Source organism: Oncorhynchus mykiss, chromosome 21 (genome assembly GCF_013265735.2).
Source record: "Oncorhynchus mykiss isolate Arlee chromosome 21, USDA_OmykA_1.1, whole genome shotgun sequence".
Lineage (NCBI taxonomy): Eukaryota > Metazoa > Chordata > Actinopteri > Salmoniformes > Salmonidae > Oncorhynchus > Oncorhynchus mykiss.
The window spans coordinates 20,930,902-20,954,575 of record NC_048585.1 but is presented as its reverse complement, the minus strand read 5'-3'; the positions used below and the strand labels follow the sequence as shown (position 1 = coordinate 20,954,575).

Sequence of the window (23,674 nt, the reverse complement as noted above, 5' to 3'; positions counted from 1 at the left end):
ATTGGCCACTGTCTCGCAGCACTTATGAATTGGCCTTGTGCAAATATCCTGCTGTTTTATATGCTTCCTGGGGTCAGGGGTCAACAGGCGTGCATGACCAATCACAGCCCTAAATCAGGAACTGAATGCATTCTGTCATCAACACAGTGGAATTCAATTAGGTTTAATTCATTTTAAAGGCCTGCTATCAGCCTCATTGTTACTTTTGTTGATGAATGGGTTTTTTAACAGGCGAAGGCTATGCTAGGACGGCACGCCTCCTCGTGTCAAAAGGAACTGCAGCGAGTGCATTAATGGAAAGAGGAGAAAAGTGACACTTGATTTCCGCTTACCAGTTGCATTCCAGAAGCTCTTTTGGTCTATGCCAGCAGACCATTATTTATGTTGGGTCCACAATTCAATCAGGAGGTCCCCTCAGACCAGACCAATCAGCAGCAAAGAGAGCCTCAGACATGTTAATCAATAACTGCATTATTGGTGGGTGGATAGGTTTCTCTGCAGAAGTACTACTTCTGATTGGTGTCTGCATTTTGAACAGGAAGTGAGTTCTCTTGCCTATCCATTGTTTAGTCTTTTCAGATTAGGCTTAACATATTCCAGTCTTAACTTTTTGAATTAGAAAGGCATTGCCTTTGCCTCCTCTCATATTTCAGATAAGTGAAAGAAAAAAGGCCCTATAGCTGTTTTATTCTGGGCATTTTAAAAATAGCTTAGTAACCAGAAACCCTCCACTGAAAGCAACTGAACAAGCAGATACAGCTAAATGAAGAGATAAGTGACCAATTAAACCAACCCCTTCCTTTCATTCCAGGCTTTTTGAAATGTCATCCGTAAAGTATGACAACAACAAGTAGAAGGAGTACATAGCTATTTACTGCATATAACAATGTCCTACAATTTCTGGTGTTCAATAAGAAAATGCTGTCAATCAAATACACATTCATTTAATGATACAGTATGTGGATATACTGTAAATCGCTAGACAACTTGCAGCTTTTCACAATTTCCAAAAGCGCTCTTACCAGTACATCTTGACGATCTTAGACTTTCCGTATAGCCCGCTGATTGCAATATCTTCCTGACCATATCCTGGAATCACTTACAGATTGCTTGTTTGGTTCTTGATGTTGGAAGTTCAGATATGAGCTCATTCTCTGAGGGAGGGTTGCTGAAGTGTTAAGGCCAGCTCTGCATCGTAAGAAACATGCTCATCATCATGCAGTCACCAGGCTGGATTAGAAACACATGTGGACAACATGAGGCAAGGCTGGGAGCAAGGTGACGATAAGACATACATATTGGGTAAATAGAAAACAAACAAGAACACCCTCACACTCACAGACTGTTCTCCCACCACAAGCTACGGGTGTGAGGTCGAAACGTTGGCACAAAATAAACAAGTGACACTATGAAAGCGCAGTGTGCTGGGAGCTTTTTTTGCTTTGAATCAAGCCATCCTTTCCCCCTAGTCTTCCCATTCACTTTCACTCAATTGAAGAGGCATATTTTGAGTATGCTGCTCCTTTTCTTACTACCACGTCCAACAAATGAATTGCACCCAGGTCTCTGACCTAACAGTACCAATCGGTTATATTACTCTAACAGTGTGACCGAACTATTGAGTCCCTCATGTTTTAAATGGGATGACTTCAGGCCAGATCAATATGGCCCAATCCACAGGGGATGTACGATGGGATGCCCACCCCTGTGCTCTAATCCCAGAGGTGTGTGTGTGTGTGTGGTTGTGTGTGTGTGTGTGTGTGTGTGTGTGTACATGGCTGTATTAATAACAGCTATTTAATTGGCCCAGCCTCAGAGCGCTGAGGGAGCTGTATCCAAGCCCCTCTCCCTCTGTAGATGAATAGTACTTTGCTAATTACGTGAATGGATGACCTGGGGACCCGGGCGGGACAGGCTTAGGTAACTCTACTTAGGCTCTGATTGATTCTGTCAACATTAACCTGTGGTTCATATTCTTCCAGCACGCTATGGGCCCTCTTCCTCATTACAGCCCCAGAGAGGACCAAGGTTCATCTGCCATGTGTCCAGCGCTGGGCCAGCGGTCACTTCTTCCATTGCTGCATCTGCAAATGTATGAGAGGTTCCCTGCATGGTGAGTGTTGGGTCATGAACACTAGAACCTGTTATTACTGTGAGTCAGCGTTTAGTAAGGAGTAACAGTGAGATTTGATTCTCGGTATTTCTAGATAAATGGCTCCATATCAGGCAGTATCGACAGCGTTAATGACTCATGGACTTATTTATGGAGCCGTCACTGGGTCAGGACTCCACGCTTCAAGCCATATACTGATCCGGATTAATTAACACATTTACTGTTCTGTATATTCAGCATGCGGAAGTGTCCTTGAGAGTCACCGCAAAGCTGTAAAGCAATTACTTGAATGTGATAAAGAGAAAGCCTCTTATCTAATCATGATGTGTTTAGGGTTCCTTGCTGATTCCAAGTCTGAACTCCATGTCTGGAATTGAGACTGAACACACTGCAGGAGAACCAAAGCCAATGTTCAGGACAAAGAGCAGATGTTTGCTAGATAACCTTTCTCTGGGCAATCTTGGCACCCTAACCAGACAAGGATTTCCTGGGTAAACTACAAGTCGGCTGTATTGGGAGGGAATCACGAAGGCCGGGCTGAAGTTGAGCTTTGTGAATATGGACATACACTATGTCTCCCACATATATATCAGTGGGATCAGGAACAGTAAAAGCAAAGGCCTAGAGCTATATGCGTACCTTAGTTGATTACGCATCAATCATAGGCCTATTTACCAGATAGAAGAAAACATGATCATAACTGTAAAGTCTGTCAGTGATGCCAAGATATACGGCACCTTCGGAAAATATTCAGACCCCTTGACTTTTCCCACATTTTGTTAATTTACAGCCTTATTCTAAAAATGATTAAATTGTGTTTTTGTTCAAATCAATCTACACACAACACCGCATAATGACAAAGCAAAAACAGGTTTTTAGAACATTTTGTGAGGTTATAATAAAGAATAATACAAAATAAATAAAAAATGTTGGATCGGGTTCAAAGTCTGGGCTCTGGCTGGGCCACTCAAGGACATTCAGAGCCTTGTCCTGAAGCCACTCCTGTGTTGTCTTGGCTGTGTGCTTAGGGTCGTTGTTCTGTTGGAAGGTGAACCGGAGCGCTCTGGGGCAGGATTTCATCAAGGATCTCTGTACTGAGTACTCTGTACTCATCTTTCTTCGATCCTGACTAGTCTTACCAGTCCCTGACACTGAAAAACATCCCCACCGCATGATGCTGACATCACCATGTTTCACCGTAGGGATGGTGCCAGGTTTCTTCCAGACGTGACACTTGGCATTCAGGCCAAAGAGTTCAATATTAGTTTCATCAGACCAGACAATCTTGTTTCTCATGGTCTGAGAGTCCTTTAGGTGACTTTTGGCAAACTCCAAGCGGGCTGTCATGAGCGTTTTACTGAGGAGTGGCTTCCGTCTGGCCACTCTATCATAAAGGCCTAATTGGTGGAGTGCTGCAGAGATGGTTGTCCTTCTGGAAGTTTCTCCCATCTCCACAGTGTAACTCTGCAGCTCTGCCAGAGTGACCATCAGGTTCTTGGTCACCTCCCTGGCCAGGTGGCCAGCTCTAGGAAGAGTCTTGGTGGTTCAAAACTACTTTAATTTAAGAATGATAGAGGGCACTGCGTTGTTGATGGCCTTCAATGCTACGGAAATCTGTGCCTCGACGCAATCCTGTCTCGGAGCTCTAGCGACAATTCCTTCGACTTCATGGCTTGGTTTTTGCTCTGACATGCACTGTCAACTGTGGGACCTTTTATTGACAGTTGTGTGCCTTTCCAAATCATGTCCAATCAATTGAATTTACCCCAGGTGGACTCCAATCAAGTTGTAGAAACATCTCAAGGATGATCAATGGAGGCAGTACGCGCCTGAGCTTAATTTCGAGTCTCATAGCAACGGGTCTGAATACTTGTGTAAGTAAGGTATTTCTGTTTTTTATTATGGGGGTGTTCTGTGTAGATTGCTGAGGATTTTTATTTATTTAATCCATTTTAGAATAAGGCTGTAACATAACAACTTTTGGAAAAAGTCAAGGGGTCTGAATACTTTCCTAAGTCACTGTATCTGTCTCTCGCTCTCTTTCTGATTCAGAGGGTTTGGGTTAAGTGCAGAAAACTAATTTCAGTTGAAGGCATTCAGTTGTAGAGCTGACTAGGTATCCCCCTGTCTCTCTACCTGTATCTTCTCTCTCTCTCTCTCTACATGAATCCTCATGTGGACACATTGATCACCACGTCATATCCCTCCTACTGTGTGTGATGTATTCTCTAGGACACGAATGCTTCAACTCCTCAACCCAGAGCATCTGCAGAGTCCTTATGTGACTCAGTCAACACATCTGTTCCCCTGAAAAACACCATTACGAAGAAAGGAGGGGAAAGAGGGATTCACCAAGCCAACAGCTTTTTACTTTCTACTATGTGATCCAAGTTAACATACTTTCCCCGTTGTGGAATAAAGCCTGGGGTGTGTTAGGTCAAACAATATTTGTCAGATGGATAACACTTAAAACTCCCATAAGGCACCACTCCCATTAGGCACCACCACCCAGCGGTGACGACTAAGGGATGATCTAGGGAGGCTATGTTACATGTGTCTCTTACTGATGAGGTCATCAAGTGGAGAGTGTCATACCCCTAAGGTCCATCATACTGCAGGTGGACATTCCCCTGAAATACAAATGAGATGGCGTGTTGAAATGGAAGGATAAGCAGTTTGACTAAACGGCTCACAGGGTCAGGTTGGCTCTCCGAGGGCCACACGCGTCTTCACAGCTAGTTTCACACTGAACACACTCACACACATAATGGCCCTGCTGCCTCTGGTGACTGGCAGCTCAGGGGTGGGTTGGAGCACGTCTGAGGGGAACACACGCACAGACGAATGCGCGAATGCACGCAAGCAAGCACACAGGTACTGTATGTGCACACTGATGCACATGCACCTAATTTCACGGTTTACTCTGTGAGAAATAAACGCTTGAATTCCCCGTACGTTGAGGCCTAACACTGGGTTTCCTGTATGTGTTGACACAACAGCACGATGCACATTAAAACCATACAAAGATGGCTACAGAGAAAACAGAGCCTGCTGACCACAGATACTATAGTCACTTAAAGGGGCAATCTGCAGTTGCTACATCCATTTTTGGACTTATACAATAATGATTTATTAATGTATTGATTACCTCAATGTTCGTAAACAAAGTAATGTAAACAAACACTATATTGCCTCAAAACAAAGTAAAACTGTTATTTTTATATCATGGATGGTCAGTCCTTGCATCCATAGCTCTGTCTATGAATTTGAGAGTGGTTACATTTCTCCAGCCCAATCCCACAGCTAAATGTATTACTGAAACAGGGGCGGGGATTATGCTTTGTTATTGTTTCAACTGCGGATTACCCTTTTAATTATTAATTCTTAAATAAACAGAGAAAATGCTAGGATGGAAACCTGCCAAGGTGCTTTCCACCAGTCAGCACACCTTATGGAGCCAGTTGTTTACTCATTACTCACAGTTATCTCCTTACGTTTTCCAAGAAAATCACACAAGAGCTTCTCCTTGGACAACAACCAATAGAAAAATCAGTTGATAAGCGCCTCTATAAAGATGCCAAGCCACAAGGGGAGAGAAACCCGAGCCTGTGATGAACTGGCTGAATGGCAGATACATTTGCACAATGTCCAAAGTGAGAGAGTCTATTAAAAACAGATTGCTGTAACCACATAGCTAATACACTGAGTCTATTGTGGGGACTGGACAGTAAGGGGCAGTGTGGGCGCGTGATAAGGCTGTTGCTCCTTGGGCATTAACTGTTGGGTGTGTTCAGTAGAGATAAAAAATGTTGGTGTAGAAAGAAACGTGGAGGTAATTAGCCAAACTTGTCTAGAAGGCCAGCATCCCTGAGTCGCCTCTTCTCTGTTGACATTGAGACTGGTGTTTTGCGGGTACTATTTAATGATGAGGCCAGTTGAGGACTTTTAAGGTGTCTGTTTCTCAAACTAGACACTCTAATGTACTTCTCCTCTTGCTCAGTTGTGCACCGGGGCCTCCCACTCCTCTTTCTATTCTGGTTAGAGCCAGTTTGCACTGTTCTGTGAAAGGAGTAGTACACAGCGTTATACGAGATCTTCAGTTTCATGGCAATTTCTCGCATGGAATAGCCTTCATTTCTCAGAACAAGAATAGACTGACGAGTTTCAGAAGAAAGTGCTTTGTTTCTGGCCATTTTGAGCCTGTAATCGAACCCACAAAGGCTGATGCTCCAGATATTCAACTAGTCTAAAGAAGGCCAGTTTTATTGCTTCTTTAAACCAGCTGTGCTAACATAATTGCAAAAGGGTTTTTCTTATGATCAATTAGACTTTTTTTAAATTATAAACTTGGCTTAGCTAACACAACATGCCATTGGAACACAGGGGTGATGGTTGCTGATAATGGGCCTCTGTACGCCTATGTAGATATTCCATTCAAAATCAGCCATAAATAGTCATTTACAACATTAACAATGTCTACACTGTATTTCTGATCAATTAGATGTTACTTTAATGGACAAAAAAATTGATTTTCTTTCATAAACAAGGACATTTCTAAGTGACCCCAAACTTTTGAATGGTAGTTTAAATGGGGAAGAAATATTATTAAATCACACACACACACACACACACACACACACACACACACACACACACACACACACACACACACACACACACACACACACACACACACACACACACACACACACACACACACACACAAACACACACACACAGGATGAGCATTTCCCCTTGGGAAGCCAGCACCTGTGGTAGGATTACACCAGGCCAAATTGAGTTGACGACCCTTGCAATGGGTTGTGTTGAAACAGGGCTTATTAGAACTCTCATGAGAACCTAGCAGCTCTACATAACACTACCAGAACTCTCATGAGAACTAAGCACCTCTACATAACAATACTAAATAAGAGCTGTAGAGGGGAGTAAGAGAGAACCACTTCATGCCTAAGCCTCATCACTTCCTCCCTGACAATGATCTCCCATCGCTTATCGACTGTGTCAGGGGCACTATGCACAACAAATCTATTTTGTGGGAACATGGAGCAGAATGCCAGAATTCCAAGAGCTGTGATAAATGTGGCCACTTCGGTTACTGAGGATTATGGGGTTTTTGGAGGAGAAGCCGTCACCAAGAACCACATCAAAGAGGGCAAGTGCTTGGCAAGAAGTAGATTGACAGTCTGCTGTGAGTTTTATCTATTCTTGGTGACATGATCCCAAGTAGTGGTAGTGTGTTAATTTAATTTCAGGCTGATCTCATGAGTTCATGCAGGCTGTTAAAGTATTGTTTGTTATGGGTTAGGCACTACCCTCCTCATACTGTGTAATTGGCTGTTGGATACACTGAGGTATCCCATTCCATGACTAACACATAGGAAACTAACACACACACAAGGACGTAAGCGCACACAATGTTGGCATCATCACCCCTCTCCCTTCTCACTGTCAAAGCCAGGCTCCCTAGCCATTATACATGCCATATCAGTCTGTCAAAACTCTATGGATGGACAGGGAAATATGTCAACCCTCCCTTCCACCTCCCTACTAAAACTGGGTGGGCCACATTTCTAAAATCCTACCTCACTATCAGCCCCTGGGGAGTAGGGATTCTAGATCTAGTGTTCTGTGGGCTGCCCACTTAACATGGCATGGACCCTAACCAGAGTTACAGGATTTGTACATTGCCATGGTCACTAGGTGGCATCATTATCTGGGCAATAGCCTCACACTGTGCATGGCTCTATAGCTCATAAATCAGAACATCTGAACCTAACATCTGGAGTCTCTGACTGCGTCTCTAAATCCCTCCCATTCTCTTCTCTACCGCCGCCATGTGTGACAATAAGTAATACAAATGTTTTATTTTAAAATCGCTTTTATCTATTACTCCCCTTTTTTTTCGGGCTCACAACAGGAACATATTCTTTCAATGGAGTTTCAAAAGGAGGAATTTGGTCCATATGGGCCGTGCTGAGGGGCTGCCAGTGGAATATTTTCCATGGTGGGGCCGGAGCGTGGATCTGATGCATGGGATACAGGCGCTGGATTACTTCCTCCTCATAATAATAGGGGGGCAAGTCACACCACAAGGCTGCTAGAGGAATGAAGGTTGAGGATATACTCCACTGAGTCTGTAAAGGTTTAACGGCACGGCGGGATGCCAGATTGGGAATTTACCCTTCATCACTAGAGAAGGCATTGGTTTAATGGCACGGCAGGATGCCAGATTGGGAGTTTATTCTTAAACAAAGACACAAGGCATTGGTTTAATGGCACGGCGGGATGCCAGATTGGGATTTTACATTTCATCACTAGAGAAGGCATTGGTTTAATAGCACGACAGGTTGCCAAATTGGGTATTTTATCCTTCATCACTAGAGAAGGCATTGGTTTAGTAGCCTACGTAGTCCCAGATCTGTTTGTGCATGACGATGTTTGGGATGCCAATGAACATAGGAGCAACACAGAGCAAACAGATCTGGGACCAGGCTATTGGTTTAATATATGAGCAACACATGGAGATGTTTACGCCATTGGTCCACTTTGCCAGAATGGAGTGATCTGAAGTGAGAATATGGGTGACATCTCAACAACAACAAAAAAAGTTCTGCAGTTGATGAGAGTTAAAGGCAGCGGTGTTCATTCTCTCCAATTCAGCTGATATCAATAACACTTCATATCACCTCACAGGAGTTTGGAATCCCAACCAGGTTGGCTAGAAGACCACAACTCAACCGTGACCGAGCAGCCAAGGTTTGACCCAAGGTCTTTAAACAGAAAGGCTTCCCCATAAGGACTTTGATGAAAGGCGGATGTCGACCATCTCCTCTTCTTCCTCCTTGCAATTGTCAGGACATTGACTAGTATGACACCTACGAGCAGCAGACCAGTCATTTAAGAGACTGTACAATGCTGCCACCTGGTGAGTAAAAACAAATCCAACCAATATCTTCTCTCTTTAATTTCAAGAATAGGGTCCTGACAGATAATGAAGCTGGAGAAGCGACGACTATAATGGAGATAGTCCAGGAGGATCTCACAGCTCTGAGGGGACAGAGGGGTCCTGTCTTTGGTACAGGTTCTTCTGAAGGAACTCCAGGATCCCCCTCCATTTGGACCCTCCCCACAACATGATCACTGCAACAATACATCACAGTTTTACAGTAGGGTAAAAATACTCATGAAAAACAATACCTTTCAAAGACTTATAATGTCGTGTGTGTAATGTCTCGGGATACTATCGACTGGGTTCCTTGATCTAGCCTTACAGTAAGTAAGAGCAGATGAGAGATGCTCTGTAAAATCCCTCACTTTTTACCCTGTTCTTGGTGTAAAGCCTAAAGAAGGTGCTAGAGCGGAAGTGAGGAGAGTAGAAAGGTTTGATCAGGTGACCAGCCCCAGGGTAGGACACAGTTGTCAGCAGGTGACCGTTCCCTGCCCTCTCCAACATACTGTACTGTGCATCTGTGCATAGAGGTCAGAGGTCAGGTGATATCTGGGATAGGCCTTTTAGCGTGCCAACTTATACTGTAATCAATGTGGGTCTATGTATGCATTATCAGGTAGTGGCAGGTAGCCTAGTGGTTAAGAGTGTTGGGCCATTAACTGAAAGGTTGCTGGTTTGAATCCCTGAGGTGACTAGGTGAAAAATATATCTTGAGCAAGGCGCTTAACACTAATTGCTCCTGTACAGTACTTACATCCTGGACAGATTCCGCAGTGGCACAGTTCTGGTCAGCTTCTCCAATGACCATCAGTAATGGACACTTTAACCTCCTGACCTATGGGGTCAAAAAAGAGGTCCACACACATGTCAGTTCCTCACTGTACAAATACATACAGTATAGTGTGCATACAATGCAGTCTGAAAGATACCATCACCTCCACTTTGGGGTCACTTTCAGTGATAGGCTGGATCATGTCTCTTCGGATCAAATGGTTGTTCTCATCAAAGTACATCTTGTGCATATTTCTAGAGCTTTGAGCAAAATACAACTATAATTTCAGTGCATTCCAAATTTGGTCATTTACCATTGCTTTAGAATAGGTTAAAACACAAGGGACAATCTCAAAGGGAAAACATGACTGGCACTTATACACTCCATACATCTGGGCTGAATTATCAAAACATATGTTGGAAAATAGGCTTGTGTCTACAGAGCATCTGTAAAATGTTTTTTTTTACAGTATTACAGAGAGAAAAGAAACAGTCAACTATGTAGGGAGAGCTAACTGAAAATAATTCAGAATTCATACTGGAGCAGAGGCATATCTTATGTAATTTGGTGTGTGTGTGTGTGTGTGTGTGTGTGAGTCCTGTTTCACTGCCAGACACTGGCCTGATGATCCACAGTAAGCCCATGGATTCTAAGCCCACATAAGAACCGCCGAAACGGATGTCCTCAGCAACTTCACACACGATACAGTACAATAACACAACTCGGTTGCTTTCCTATAGCAATTTGTTAAGTTGATTAACAAGTCAAAATACTGTACTTTAAAAAAATATCTTTGCATGAAGTATGACAAACATAAATAGTAACATCTGGCAAAACAACAAGTAGGAACACAAGCCCAAAAACATAGTTGTTCTTGCCTTTGTCCGTCCCCGTTTCATCACTGGCATAATGGCCGAACGCCTCCCATCCTCAGATCTCTGAAAGGAACGAAGGGTAATCTTATTTTTTTGGGAAAAACATTCTTCACCACAATCTGTAGTTTCTCATCAATGAGGGCTCTATTGGGCTCTACTCGGAGCATGGGGCTTGGACTCACCTCTGCCATTATGTGTGACCACCAGGAGAGCTTAACATCCTCCCTGCAGGCTAGAGCAGCTAAAATCCTCTACTTCCAAAATAAAAACAGGTTGGGACTGAGGCAAATCCCTCCTCACGGTTTTTGCAAATGTGAGTGAACATTCTATAGCCATATCCCTCATTTGTACATATTCATAACAAGGCCATATCAAAAGAGGACCATAGTGCTCTCCAAAAAGTCTTGTTGGTGCGTAAAACCTGTGAATCCAGATAATCCAAAAATATATAATGGGTCTGCAGTCAAAAAGATTTGGCATAAATATATGTTTTTACTGCATCAGGATAGGTTGGATCATAACATGGCCATAACCATGGTACAGTAAAAAATATTGATCATTATTTTATTATAATATCAATTACAGAGAAATAAGCTGAGCAAATTGATTCCCCTGTCTTCATCCGAAGCTCCTTTTCGCCATAGGACTGTGCTGGGGAAAGATTATGTGATTGTGATAAACAGCTGAGAAGATTATGACAGAAGATTTGATAAAGACCTGTTATGAATCATGATGACAGAGTGACTGATAAAATATTTAAAATGTTTGTTTACATCTGAAGTCCTGGAACAAGGCGGAATCCAATAGATAGAACATGAACAAGATATAGTTCACATCCCTCCTTTTCCCACACCCTCCTTGCAATATGATTAGATCATAACATTTGATCATAACCAAACATATTACATTATCAGAACAGTCATTTTGATAATACAATACAACTCAATAGAAAACATCCTTCAAATGCTCTTGTTTTACAGTATAAAATAATCAGTATATTATATTATCTAAAATAATGTGTCCACATGTCCATAACACTAGTGCTGAGGTGTCCTGGGTGGGGGCGTCAGATCTTCTTGTATGGCCCTGAACAGCTGCAGCAGGGCGTCTCCCCACAGCGCCTTCTGGTGTTGGGAGGTGGTATGAGCCAGAGTCTGGGCAGTGTACACCATAGTGAGCACTGTGCGCTCAAAGTCCTCCCTGCTCAGGGCACCTCTGCGCTGGGACAGGTGGGAGGTCAAACGTCTGATCTCGGATAGTCTCTTGGGCAGGACGTCTTCACAGATAACCTCCAGCTTTTGGACCGACCTCAGAGACGCCAGCTCCATGTCTGGGATCACGAAGGGCTTGTCCTCACCCTCGATCTGCAGGCCTGCCAGCAGGATCTAGAAGACAGGCACAGTTGTATCAGATTTCCCAACAGAGTCATGGTGAAACTCACCTCATAAAAACCAATGGTATAACTGGAATACAAGTCAAGCTCTTACCAGTAGGGGTCATACAATACATTACAAAATATGTTTGCTGCCTTATTCCTCTGTTGAATCGGACTAAACACTCAATAATTAAGACCTTAAAAATACGTTTCTGTTCCTTCCATAGATAGAGGGACAGTTTTCCTTGAGTAACCTGGCATGTATTCATGGATGCCAAAGGAAGCCAGGCTTCCCCCAAAAAAATGTCAAAGAAAAAAAGTGTCATTTAAAAAAAATCTTTCATCTCGGTCTTTGAGAATTTTACTTCAGTTCGCAAGAGGCAGAATGTATCTCACCGGAGAAAGCATTAGAGTGAGTGAAACTGTGCCCCTTTCTCTCTGTATGTGTAGGCCATCTATCTGAGGATGTCTGGTCAAAAACTGTTTGGCATTTGGCCTCCCTTGAAAAAAATGATAAAATATTAGCCAATCAGTGTTGAGCTAAACTGTTAATGGTCTTGGCGCACCAAAAGAAAAAGTCTCAGGGGAAGCCAGTTTGGATTTGGCTTCACTCCTATCACATTGAGACCCAAACATCATTGACAAAAAACAACTCCAATTGTCACATTTCATTGTGTTGTTGTCCTCCGGTGGCTAGCTAGCTAGCTAAAATTACCCCTTTCATAAATGGACTTGTTTTACTTAATTCATCATACTGGCAAATTATTATAACCGCGATTCTGATCCAATGATAAATTCATACATTGTGCCCTTGACCTGAGAGGATGGAAGTTCAATGTGTAGCTAGATGTAGAAGGCTAATGCTAACTAGACCGTTTCGTCAACATGAAAGAGAGGAGGAAGGCATTGGCATTTCTCTACAAGTAGGGTGTCAATGTGTTTTTCTACGTGCACACACACACACACACACACACACACACACACACACACACACACACACACACACACACACACACACACACACACACACACACACACACACACACACACACACACACACACAGAGCTTACTATGGAAGACCAGGGGGTTTGGTCAAGACATTTATACAGATTAGACACGGACAGAGTAGGATAAACTCGGTTTCAATGGTGTTTATTTAAATAATAAATCAAAAAGAAAAGGTCTCCCCTATGAGACCCTCTACGGGATACCGTCTTCTGGGCTCCAGGTCTTGCTGTATCCTGTCGGGATCACAACTGCACTCACTCCTGTAACCATCCCCACCTATACAGGAGTCCTTTCTTCCCCCCATCCCCAACTATACAGGAGTCCTTTCTTCCCCCCATCCCCACCTATACAGGAGTCCTTTCTTCCCCCCATCCCCAACTATACAGGAGTCCTTTCTTCCCCCCATCCCCACCTATACAGGAGTCCTTTCTTCCCCCCATCCCCAACTATACAGGAGTCCTTTCTTCCCCCCATCCCCACCTATACAGGAGTCCTTTCTTCCCCCCATCCCCACCTATACAGGAGTCCTTTCTTCCCCCCATCCCCACCTATACAGGAGTCCTTTCTTCCCCCCATCCCCAACTATACAGGAGTCCTTTCTTCCCCCCATCCCCACCTATACAGGAGTCCTTTCTACCCCCCATCCCCAACTATACAGGAGTCCTTTCTTCCCCCCATCCCCAACTATACAGGAGTCCTTTCTTCCCCCCATCCCCACCTATACAGGAGTCCTTTCTTCCCCCCATCCCCAACTATACAGGAGTCCTTTCTTCCCCCCATCCCCACCTATACAGGAGTCCTTTCTTCCCCCCATCCCCACCTATACAGGAGTACTTTCTTCCCCCCATCCCCAACTATACAGGAGTCCTTTCTTCCCCCCATCCCCAACTATACAGGAGTCATTTCTTCCCGCCATCCCCAACTATACAGGAGTCCTTTCTTCCCGCCATCCCCAACTATACAGGAGTCCTTTCTTCCCCCCATCCCCACCTATACAGGAGTCCTTTCTTCCCCCCATCCCCACCTATACAGGAGTCCTTTCTTCCCCCATCCCCAACTATACAGGAGTCCTTTCTTCCCCCCATCCCCAACTATACAGGAGTCCTTTCTTCCCCCCATCCCCAACTATACAGGAGTCCTTTCTACCCCCCATCCCCAACTATACAGGAGTCCTTTCTACCCCCCATCTCCACCTATACAGGAGTCCTTTCTTCCCCCCATCCCCACCTATACAGGAGTCCTTTCTTCCCCCCATCCCCAACTATACAGGAGTCCTTTCTTCCCCCCATCCCCACCTATACAGGAGTCCTTTCTACCCCCCATCCCCAACTATACAGGAGTCCTTTCTTCCCCCATCCCCAACTATACAGGAGTCCTTTCTTCCCCCCATCCCCAACTATACAGGAGTCCTTTCTTCCCCCCATCCCCACCTATACAGGAGTCCTTTCTTCCCCCCATCCCCAACTATACAGGAGTCCTTTCTTCCCCCCATCCCCACCTATACAGGAGTCCTTTCTTCCCCCCATCCCCAACTATACAGGAGTCCTTTCTTCCCCCACTCTCCCTGTATGCTGCTCTTCTGGCAGCTGTATGGGCCTTGCACAGCTGGTGAGCAATCAGCCTTTGATTACTCACCAACTCCCAATCAGACCCAATTAATCCTGTCCGGAGAACTCGTCGAGACCTGACACGTCCAGCAGATGGAGCCATCGCCTCGTGATGTATACACCGACTGTCACCAGGCCTTGACGAGTCTCCCCCTGGTGGCTGACTTGCTGTACGCCACATTACGTTGATTGGACTAGATTGTTTTTGGTGTATTTTAGTTGTCACTGTATTAGACTAAGCATACAGTAGGTGATTTGATGATGTTGAAATGTTGAAGATGATGGTTCTGGAATAGTGGAGGTAGTTCCTGTTTTCTTTGTGACTTGCAGTAACTCTCCGTGGTTCTAAATCGATAGTTGTTAAGTAGTCTGAAAATTTCGGAAACAACTTGCTTGACGATGCTGTAGTTCATGTAACTGTTGGTTACATTCAATATGCTTTGTGGACTTCACCGGACAGATGTTGCTCTCCGGTTTTGTGATGAAACAAATGTGTGGTTGAATTTATTCTGCCACTGTGTCTTCTTATTGACTCGGTCTTAGGCCTATATATCACGGTGGCAAGGCATATGAACTAACAGGTCATAGAACAGACAAATAAATTCTCACAACACAGGTTGTAATATGGCTTTTTTTCCTGGCTTGGTTTCCCCAGTGATTTTATCCACACACTGCTACTGATGACGACTGCTGACTGAGGCTTCAGTTTCCCTTTCCCAGTGGGTCAAAACTACGTTCCTGCTCCAACCATGACTCTCGTTGCCCAAGTTCAACTGTATGAAATTCAGAAAGTTTGAACCCATGAGTTCAAACTTTCTGTTCACTTTGCCTACAGCACCTCTGCCTCGGCCCTTCCCACCTCCGACCTCCATTTCCCTGCAGCACGACGAGCGGTGGTATCCACAAGATTCACATCAAACAGGAAATGTTTCAGCTCTTCAATTTGTAGGAGAAGAGGAGTCAAACATTCAATACATCTAACTTTCACTTCTCTCTCTCTGAATGGAACTCTGAGGAGATACACACACCTACACACATAGGCCCACTGCTGAAGACAAGAGCTCTCCAACTTTGCTTACTCCAAACGCACTTCTTGGTTTCCGTTGTTTGCTCAGCAATGTTCTGAGTTCTTTCATAACAAACAGTAGAAATGTAGCCTCTTCCCATACTGTAATGCCCAATTCCAAATCAACCCTTAGACCCTATGCACTCTCAGATCTCCATAAGTGCAGGGTCTAGGGGTCGATTTAAGATTTGAGATTTGACACTGACAAGGACTGATATAAGAGTTTGCTACAGTATGGAGAAAGGGGCCCCTATGCGACCCACAACTCACTTAAGTAACTAACAGAGTTTCTGAAAGTTAAGAATTCTTCCCAAAAGCACAAGAGATGAGCTTTCAGGTATTTTTGACTTGTTATGCCTAAGATATTTTATTTAGAAGCAATGGTGAATATAAAAGCTTGAGTGGCATTGATTCTGATGCAACATGTTTTGCTGCTACCCCACAAGATTCACAAAGATTCAATAACCTATGACCTCTGTGTCCATGTTTTCCACTCAAATATCAGAGCGGTGGATGGTTGAGCAGTATATGTCCAGACATAATGTTTGCTTCTTGGGCTCCAACATACCAGCTGTAATATGTGTGGATGAATCTGGGTTGTGCCCACAGTGGATATGGTCTGGCTCAACAACGAGAAGAAGCAAGGGCCTCTGGGATATGGAATTCAATGTCAGAACAATATTAAGTATTAAAGACGAAATGATCTGAGAGGAGGGTCTCTGGATGATCCATTGTGGGTCGGAGAGAAGAGCCAGACTGTTACAGACTGAGAGCCTGTAATAAAACTTTACATTTGTGGAAGATTTAACTTTATCTGACAACAATCTTCTTGTTTCCAAGTAACATTCACAATGAATTAAATCCCCTTTATGCTCATTAATGTAATTTAAGCAGAGATGGCTATTGTCGACTCACCTCAAACAGCAGGTTAACATCTTCCACAGAGTTCTGGAAGGTGGGGTTGACCAATGAGTGTGTGCCACGCTTCACTCTAAAGGCTGATGGGTAAAGGGCTGAAGAGAAAGGGGAGAGAAAGTGAGAAGAGGAGAGATAGTATTTTGAGTAGTTGAATGACTCATTAAACCAATAGCAAACCAAAAGAAGTCCTGAAATACAATAGATCCAGAATTTCCCGTTGAGCGGGTGAATATGGTTGCCGTTGTTGTGACCAGGAGGTCAGTCAAACACAACACATGTTGCAGTATTTACGCAGTGGCATACAGTATACAATATAGTCAAATACATTGACACAGTGGCTATAGGTCATGTAAAATCCTACACTTACTGCACACTGTAAACATGTCTACGTAGGTTAAACTATCGAGCCCCAGGTTTGTGGGAGACAGCTAGGGGGTAAACTGCAGCAGATGTCCCTATGTGAAACTGGGTGAAAACCTTTTAACCTCTGACACCGGTAATCGCTGGTATGTCCCACGTTATAGATGCCCCCTCTTTTCAAAGAGCCAGGTGTGTCTATAGGGCATAGGCTATAGGGTAGGGCGGTCAGATTTCAAAGTGTCAGGGCATATGTGCCGCAGCAGGCCTGAGAGTTCAGGAGCTGTGGTCTGCTCCTTATAAAAACCCTCTCTCTCAGCATTCAGAACCGCAGATTAAGGCAGCTCTGTCATTTATAAGGGGAGCTAACCAGGAGCAGAAGCAGAGAAACACCTGGGCACAAGCTTACCAACTGGGTTCCAACCTTGGTCCCTTGCATACCACAAGACTGCTGAGCTAAAGGCAGCTCCTGAGCTAAATGCAGCTAAGGCAGGTATTCTGATCTCAGATGAGACCATTCGCTGAGCCACCTCCTTCACACCTATTCTTTGACCTGTAAGGGAGATGTGGTAGTTATATCTACAAAGGACTCGTCTAATCTCTCAAAAATGACCTAAGCCTGATTAACATTAAGTGAGATAATGGGACTAATGGGCTTCTTTTCACAGGGTTCCCTCTGTATTACTCTGAGCAGCTTCTGAACAGTGAGGGGATGATTTGAGGCAGGAGTCACAGTAGTGACATGATAATACCCTTCACCAGTTTGAGAGACAGCTGCAGTACATAGAGACATTCTTGTGGTCAAGTATTTGACCGCAACAGAAAAATATGACACGTTGAGAAATGTTGTTAACATAACCTAGAGATGACCCAGCCCAACCCAAATAAAGTCTGGTGCAACAACATCTCTCCCTCAATACCTTATTTGCTTTTTTTTCCATTACATCCCTGAATACCTGGCTGGAACTCCGACTGTGTGTTGAAAGTACAGGGCCATGTGCTTTTGGGTTGAAGGGTCAGGTACAGACAGACAAGGTCCAAATAAGAAGCTTGATTGGAAGTCGGAGCATGTATGAAATGGACACAAACAGACCATCGATCATGCAGTGCTTCAGTCTGTCTGAGGAATGCCTGGGCCCTGGACAGAACAGAAAGGTCATGGTAGGAACACAGCGTGGCTAGGGGTAAAATAAGTTGTCCTCTCAACAGTTCAGAGTTAAATGCAGTTGTAACTTAGCTTTATGAAACACAGCACACGGGGCTACTGTTTATCTATACCTCACACCATAGCTTACTCATTCTCTCATAGATACAACACCTGTCAGAGAGTGACATTCTTTCCGAGCTTGGTCAGTTCCCTACTACTGTAGAATGTGCTCTTGTTACTAATCTAAGCCAGATATCCAATCACTGTACAGTAATCTGCTGTTTGAGCCAAGATAAATATAGGCTCACTGAGCTTAATGAGGATCATAGTTTAAACATTGGCCCTCTCAATGGAAACTGATCAGGAATCAGCTACTGGTCAACTGACACCCAGCACAATTCCACTGTTCTCCGACTGTACTCCATATGGATTCTGATCCAAGATCAGGTCTTGCTATTCCCAGCCCCCCTCCACTGTACTCCTCACCGTCCGGCCACCAAGGCCTCACACTCTCGATGGGACAACACTTGCCATATTCTCCCCATTCAGAAACAGGGTTAAATAATCAGTGTTGGAATGTATAAGCATACAGAACACACCCATAGGGACAACTACTTTTATTGGCACAGAGCCAGTGTGAACAGTGAGGTTATGAGGTCTATGAAGGTTTGTTTCCATGCTTCATTTTCCATGAATCGTTTGATGTTAATGTTGATGCTGTACCACTGTGGAGATATTAGCTCCAAAATGGCTGCTCCAACCAGCCAGCAATTTGTATGGGTTTTACCAGTAGTTGCACAGGTGCCATATATACAGCAGCTGCGAGGAATGCCAGACACTGCCGTCATAATTTTCACCTAGATTTGGGCTGATATGTGCTACTGTGCATCCAAGTGAGATACTCATCCAGTATGTACTGGAAAGCCTAAGCCCCAATGTTGACTTTCATCCAGGAGCACATCCTTTCCTGATGCCTTCCAGTGTGTATCTATAAGTGGAGGTAGGTGGAGCTGGAATTCCACACACAGATGATGAGTTGAGTCCACTGTGTTAAGCTCGAGTCAGAAGTGAAGAACAGGAGGGAACCTTCTTTTCACCTCAGCAGAACAACAGCAACACAAAGAAACATCTACGTGCAATGCCCATGTGATGTGTAACCTTGCCTGAGACCTGAAGACTTGTGTAATGCCTAGGCTTTAGCTCAGCGGGCCAACACAGTCATCTGATACACAGTAGCCTCGGTTTCCAAATCTAGCCGATCACATATGGAATAAGTGGTTGCTGGTTTAAAGTAGATGATCCCACCTCTGAAAGCAGATCTCAGTTTTCAAAGCTCTGAGCTAGAAGAAACCAATCATCGCTCATGCTTCTCGGCCCACTGTAGCGCTAGACTAAATAATCAGTGTTTGCTAGGACACTGTCCCCTGTGTCCTCACAAACAAGCAGGGAACTTGTAATCTCCCTCTAAGCACATGCAATGAGCCAGGGGAAAACACAAAGCCATTCATTACAAACAGTGCTAAATGGTCCTGGCTGGAATTGTGTCGTGACTAGAGAAAAGCAGGCAAACCAGAGGTCACTGTCCTCCAGGTTTACAGTAATGGTTATTTGGATTAAAGTCAGAGCCAAAACCAAAGTCAGGAACATTTGACATACTACAACTGATGAATGATGTTTGCTTAACCAGTTTACATATTTGCATTGTGATGTCTAAACTGATATTTTCCACAGAATGCACACACTCTGGTATGTGTCCTAATTAGAACATTCCCAGTGGGCCGAAGACGTGAGAGCTCCAAATATGGGACAAGATATGTCTCAATGTTGAAGGGATAACAATACGTCAAGTCAGACATGCAGATGTTCTTCCAAGCTGCTGCAGTCAAAACAGCTGGGGAAGAATTTGGCAGCAGTCAGAGGGACACAGTGGGCCAGAGACAGTCACATGGGCTACACTTACAGTTTGTCCCCAATTCTAAATCACTGTCTGTCCCCTCTATCAAATCCTAAATATTCAGACGTGATCTTTAGAAGTGACCTGACGTTCAATAGCCATACAGTAGATAAGCTTAGTACTACTAGTAATATTTTCCTAAAGGATACTGAGACACATGACTGATTGACAGACCAGTTTCCCCTCTGGGATTAATAAAGTTTGTGTTATTTTATCTGATCATGTCAGACTCGTATCCACACAGTCACATCATGTACAGTCGTGGCCAAATGTTTTGAGAATGACACAGATATTCATTTGTCTGCTGCCTCAGTTTGTATGATGACAATTTGCATATACTCCAGAATGTTATGAAGAGTGATCAGATGAAGTCCCTCTTTGCCATGCAAATTAACTAAATCCCCCCAAAAACATGTCCACTGCATTTCAGCCCTGCCACAAAAGGACCAGCTGACATCATGTCAGTGATTCTCTCATTAACACAGGTGTGAGTGTTGACGAGGACAAGGCTGGAGATCACTCTGTCATGCTGATTGAATTTGAATAACAGACTGGAAGCTTCAAAAGGAGGGTGGTGCTTGGAATCATTGTTCTTCCTCTGTCAGCCATGGTTACCTGCAAGGAAACACATGCCGTCATCATTGCTTTGCACAAAAAGGGCTTCACAGGCAAGGATATTGCTGCCAGGAAGATTGCACCTAAATCAACCATTTATCGGATCATAAAGAACTTCAAGGAGAGCGGTTCAATTGTTGTGACGAAGGCTTCAGGGTGCCCAAGAAAGTCCAGCAGGCGCCAGGACCATCTCCTAAAGTTGATTCAGCTGTGGGATCGGGGCACCACCAGTACAGAGTTTGCTCAGGAATGGCAGCAGGCAGGTGTGAGTGCATCTGCACACACAGTGGAGGATGGCCTGGTGTCAAGAAGGGCAGCAAAGAAGCCACTTCTCTCCAGGAAAAAGTTCAGAGACAGACTGATATTCTGCAAAAGGTACAGGGATTGGACTGCTGAGGACTGGGGTAAAGTAATTTTCTCTGATGAATCCCCTTTCCGATTGTTTGGGGCATCCAGAAAAAGCTTGTCCGGAGAAGACAAGGTGAGCGCTACCATCAGTCCTGTGTCATGCCAACAGGAAAGCATCCTGAGACCATTCATGTGTGGGGTTGCTTCTCAGCCAAGGGAGTGGGCTCACTCACAATTTTGCCTAAGAACACACCCATGAATAAAGAATGGTACCAACACATCCTCCAATAGGAACTTCTCCCAACCATCCAGGAACAGTTTGATGACGAACAATGCCTTTTCCAGCATGATGGAGCACCTTGCCATAAGGCAAAAGTGATAAGTAAGTGGCTCGGGGAACAAAACATCAGTATTTTGGGTCCATGGCCAGGAAACTCCCCAGACCTTAATCCCATTGAGAACTTGTGGTCAAGCCTCAAGAGGCGGGTGGACAAACAAAAACCCACAAATTCTGACAAACTTCAAGCATTGAATATGCAAGAATGGGCTGCCATCAGTCAGGATGTGGCCCAGAAGTTAATTGACAGCATGCCAGGGTCAGATCGCAGAGGTCTTGAAAAATAAGGGTCAACACTGCAAATAATGACTCTTGCATCAACTTCATGTAATTGTCAATAAAATACTTGACACTTATAAAATGCTTGTAATTATACTTCAGTATTCCATAGTAACATTTGACAAAAATATCTAAAGACACTGAAGCAGCAAACTTTGTGAAAACATATATTTGTGTCATTCTCAAAACTTTTGGCCAAGACTGTATATGACTGGATCTCATCTGCCTGCAAAGACCTGAGCTAAGTTGCGTTTCCTGAAGCAAGTTCAACATCATGTGACTGATTCAGTGATTTACATGTAAATCCACCCTCCTCATTCCTTAATTCGGAGGGACCTATTTTCGGCAGTCAACATTTCCAAGGAACCAAACATTGACGTGTGTGGGAGGGAGGGAAAATGTATGAATGTGGATCCAAATGTTTGGACCCAACTACAAAGAGGCACTTGAAGTTGTTTTTCTCTGTCGAAAGATATTCAGAAAATAGCATTTCTCTCCTTCTCATCAACACAATCACATACATACAGGAGCCTAACACCCACAGCCCTGCCAAAGCAATCAAAACATTTGTCTTTTCTTCAAAAAAACATTAAATCTCATAAAAGTCTGCAAACGCATCAGAAAAAAGTCTACATAAAAAAATGTAGCCTACTTAACTCCACATAATTAATCTATTTGGCAGCAAAACGTTCAGTTATGATAACGCACAACGATACTTAATACATAAGTTAATTATGTTATAGTAGTTAATTTTTTCCTTTGATTCCTAAATGCAGTTCATTACTTCTTATTGCGACTAGCTCTGAGTACGTCTACACAACAACCATTAACTTTCTATGAACGTGTCTATGTGGACCCCTCAAACTGACCTGAAGTCAGTCGAAGCTCTGTGAGGTACTCAGGTGTCCTACCTTTCCTCCAGTGTTGAGCAGCAGCCAGGAACAGCTGGCAGTAGAACACAGTGATGAGTAGACCCCACTGATGCATCATGCTGACTCTCGGCCCAGCACACACACACTGACACTGCCCTGTCGTCTGTCTGTCTCAATGGGATCTGAATGTGGATCAGTCACCAGCTAATCACAGCAGCCAGCCAGGCCCCAGCTGGAGAGAGCTGTGTACCAACAACCATCAGGAGAATGAGGTAAGAACGCTGACTGGAGCACTGCTAAACCACTTCACATGCAACTGCTTCATCCTTTCCTTTGTCTGTCTGTTTCTCTCTCTCCTCCCCTACCCTATCTCTGCCTCCCCCCTCTCTCTCTGTCTGTGACTGAGTGCTGAGTTCTCTCGGGCCAGGCTGTCTGGGCTGTCATCTGGAAGTCATCAAGACCCAGGGAATGGCTGCTCTGTTAGTGGCTGGCCTGCCGCTCACCGTGCTACTGGCTGAGGCAGAGCTGACACCAGACTGGCTGCAGCTGGTCTACAACCTGTAAAACCTGTCCAGTATCATCATCATCATCATCATTGTTGTAGTCACCGTCGTTTCCAATATGGTTTCCATCAGCATTAGCATAATGGTCATCATAGTCATATCGTAACCTCGTCCCCAGGCTTATTGCTACCTCACACAGAGACAAAGATGGTGGCTGAGACAATCACTACTGTGAGGAATACCACGTCTCCATCATCATCATGCTCGGTCTTAGAATCCACCTGCATTCCACATATTGTATACACAGTAAGTGTCTGACAGCTTCATCACAGACAAGACTAAAACACCAATATCTGCCCACTTCAAATACATCCACTCCACATACAATAGACTACAGTGCAGTATAGCATTTCAGGGTTCTCTTCGTCTCTCCATTGTCCTCAGTGAACAGTTTCTGTTCTCTGTGTAGTCAGTCACATGATGTCAGTTACAACAACATTCAGAACTCTCGCTACCAGGGCCAAGGAGCATAGTGGTTTGCTCAGGAATCCAGGGGC

At 44.2% G+C, this 23,674-nt stretch overlaps 1 protein-coding gene across 2 annotated transcripts; it reads right to left on the bottom strand.

Annotated features, from left to right (window-relative positions):
* Positions 1-11,285: 11,285 nt before the first annotated feature.
* LOC110499979 (protein FAM180A) lies at positions 11,286-23,103 on the bottom strand. Of its 2 annotated transcripts, XM_021577065.2 has the most exons (4): positions 22,654-23,103; positions 17,472-17,615; positions 16,703-16,800; positions 11,286-12,115 (listed from the first exon to the last, which is right to left on the bottom strand). In XM_021577065.2, exons 1-4 carry the CDS (start codon positions 22,730-22,732, stop codon positions 11,768-11,770), a joined length of 669 nt encoding a protein of 222 aa, XP_021432740.2. In that variant the 5' UTR covers positions 22,733-23,103; the 3' UTR covers positions 11,286-11,767. The 2 variants fall into 2 exon arrangements, with proteins under 2 accessions (XP_021432740.2, XP_021432741.2); XM_021577066.2 differs by lacking the exon at positions 17,472-17,615 and having other exon boundaries at positions 22,654-23,076.
* Between the last annotated feature and the right edge of the window lie 571 nt (positions 23,104-23,674).

Bases quoted from the DNA above. Each gene is read 5' to 3' on its own strand.
- LOC110499979 (XM_021577065.2), bottom strand. From the start codon at position 22,732: ATGATGCATCAGTGGGGTCTACTCATCACTGTGTTCTACTGCCAGCTG. The intron at 17,616-22,653 runs GTAGGACACCTG...TCTCCCTTACAG, and splicing joins TGCTCAACACTGGAGGAAAG to GTCAAAGAATAGGTGTGAAG. The intron at 12,116-16,702 runs GTGAGTCGACAA...CCTGTCTTCTAG, and splicing joins ATGTTAACCTGCTGTTTGAG to ATCCTGCTGGCAGGCCTGCA.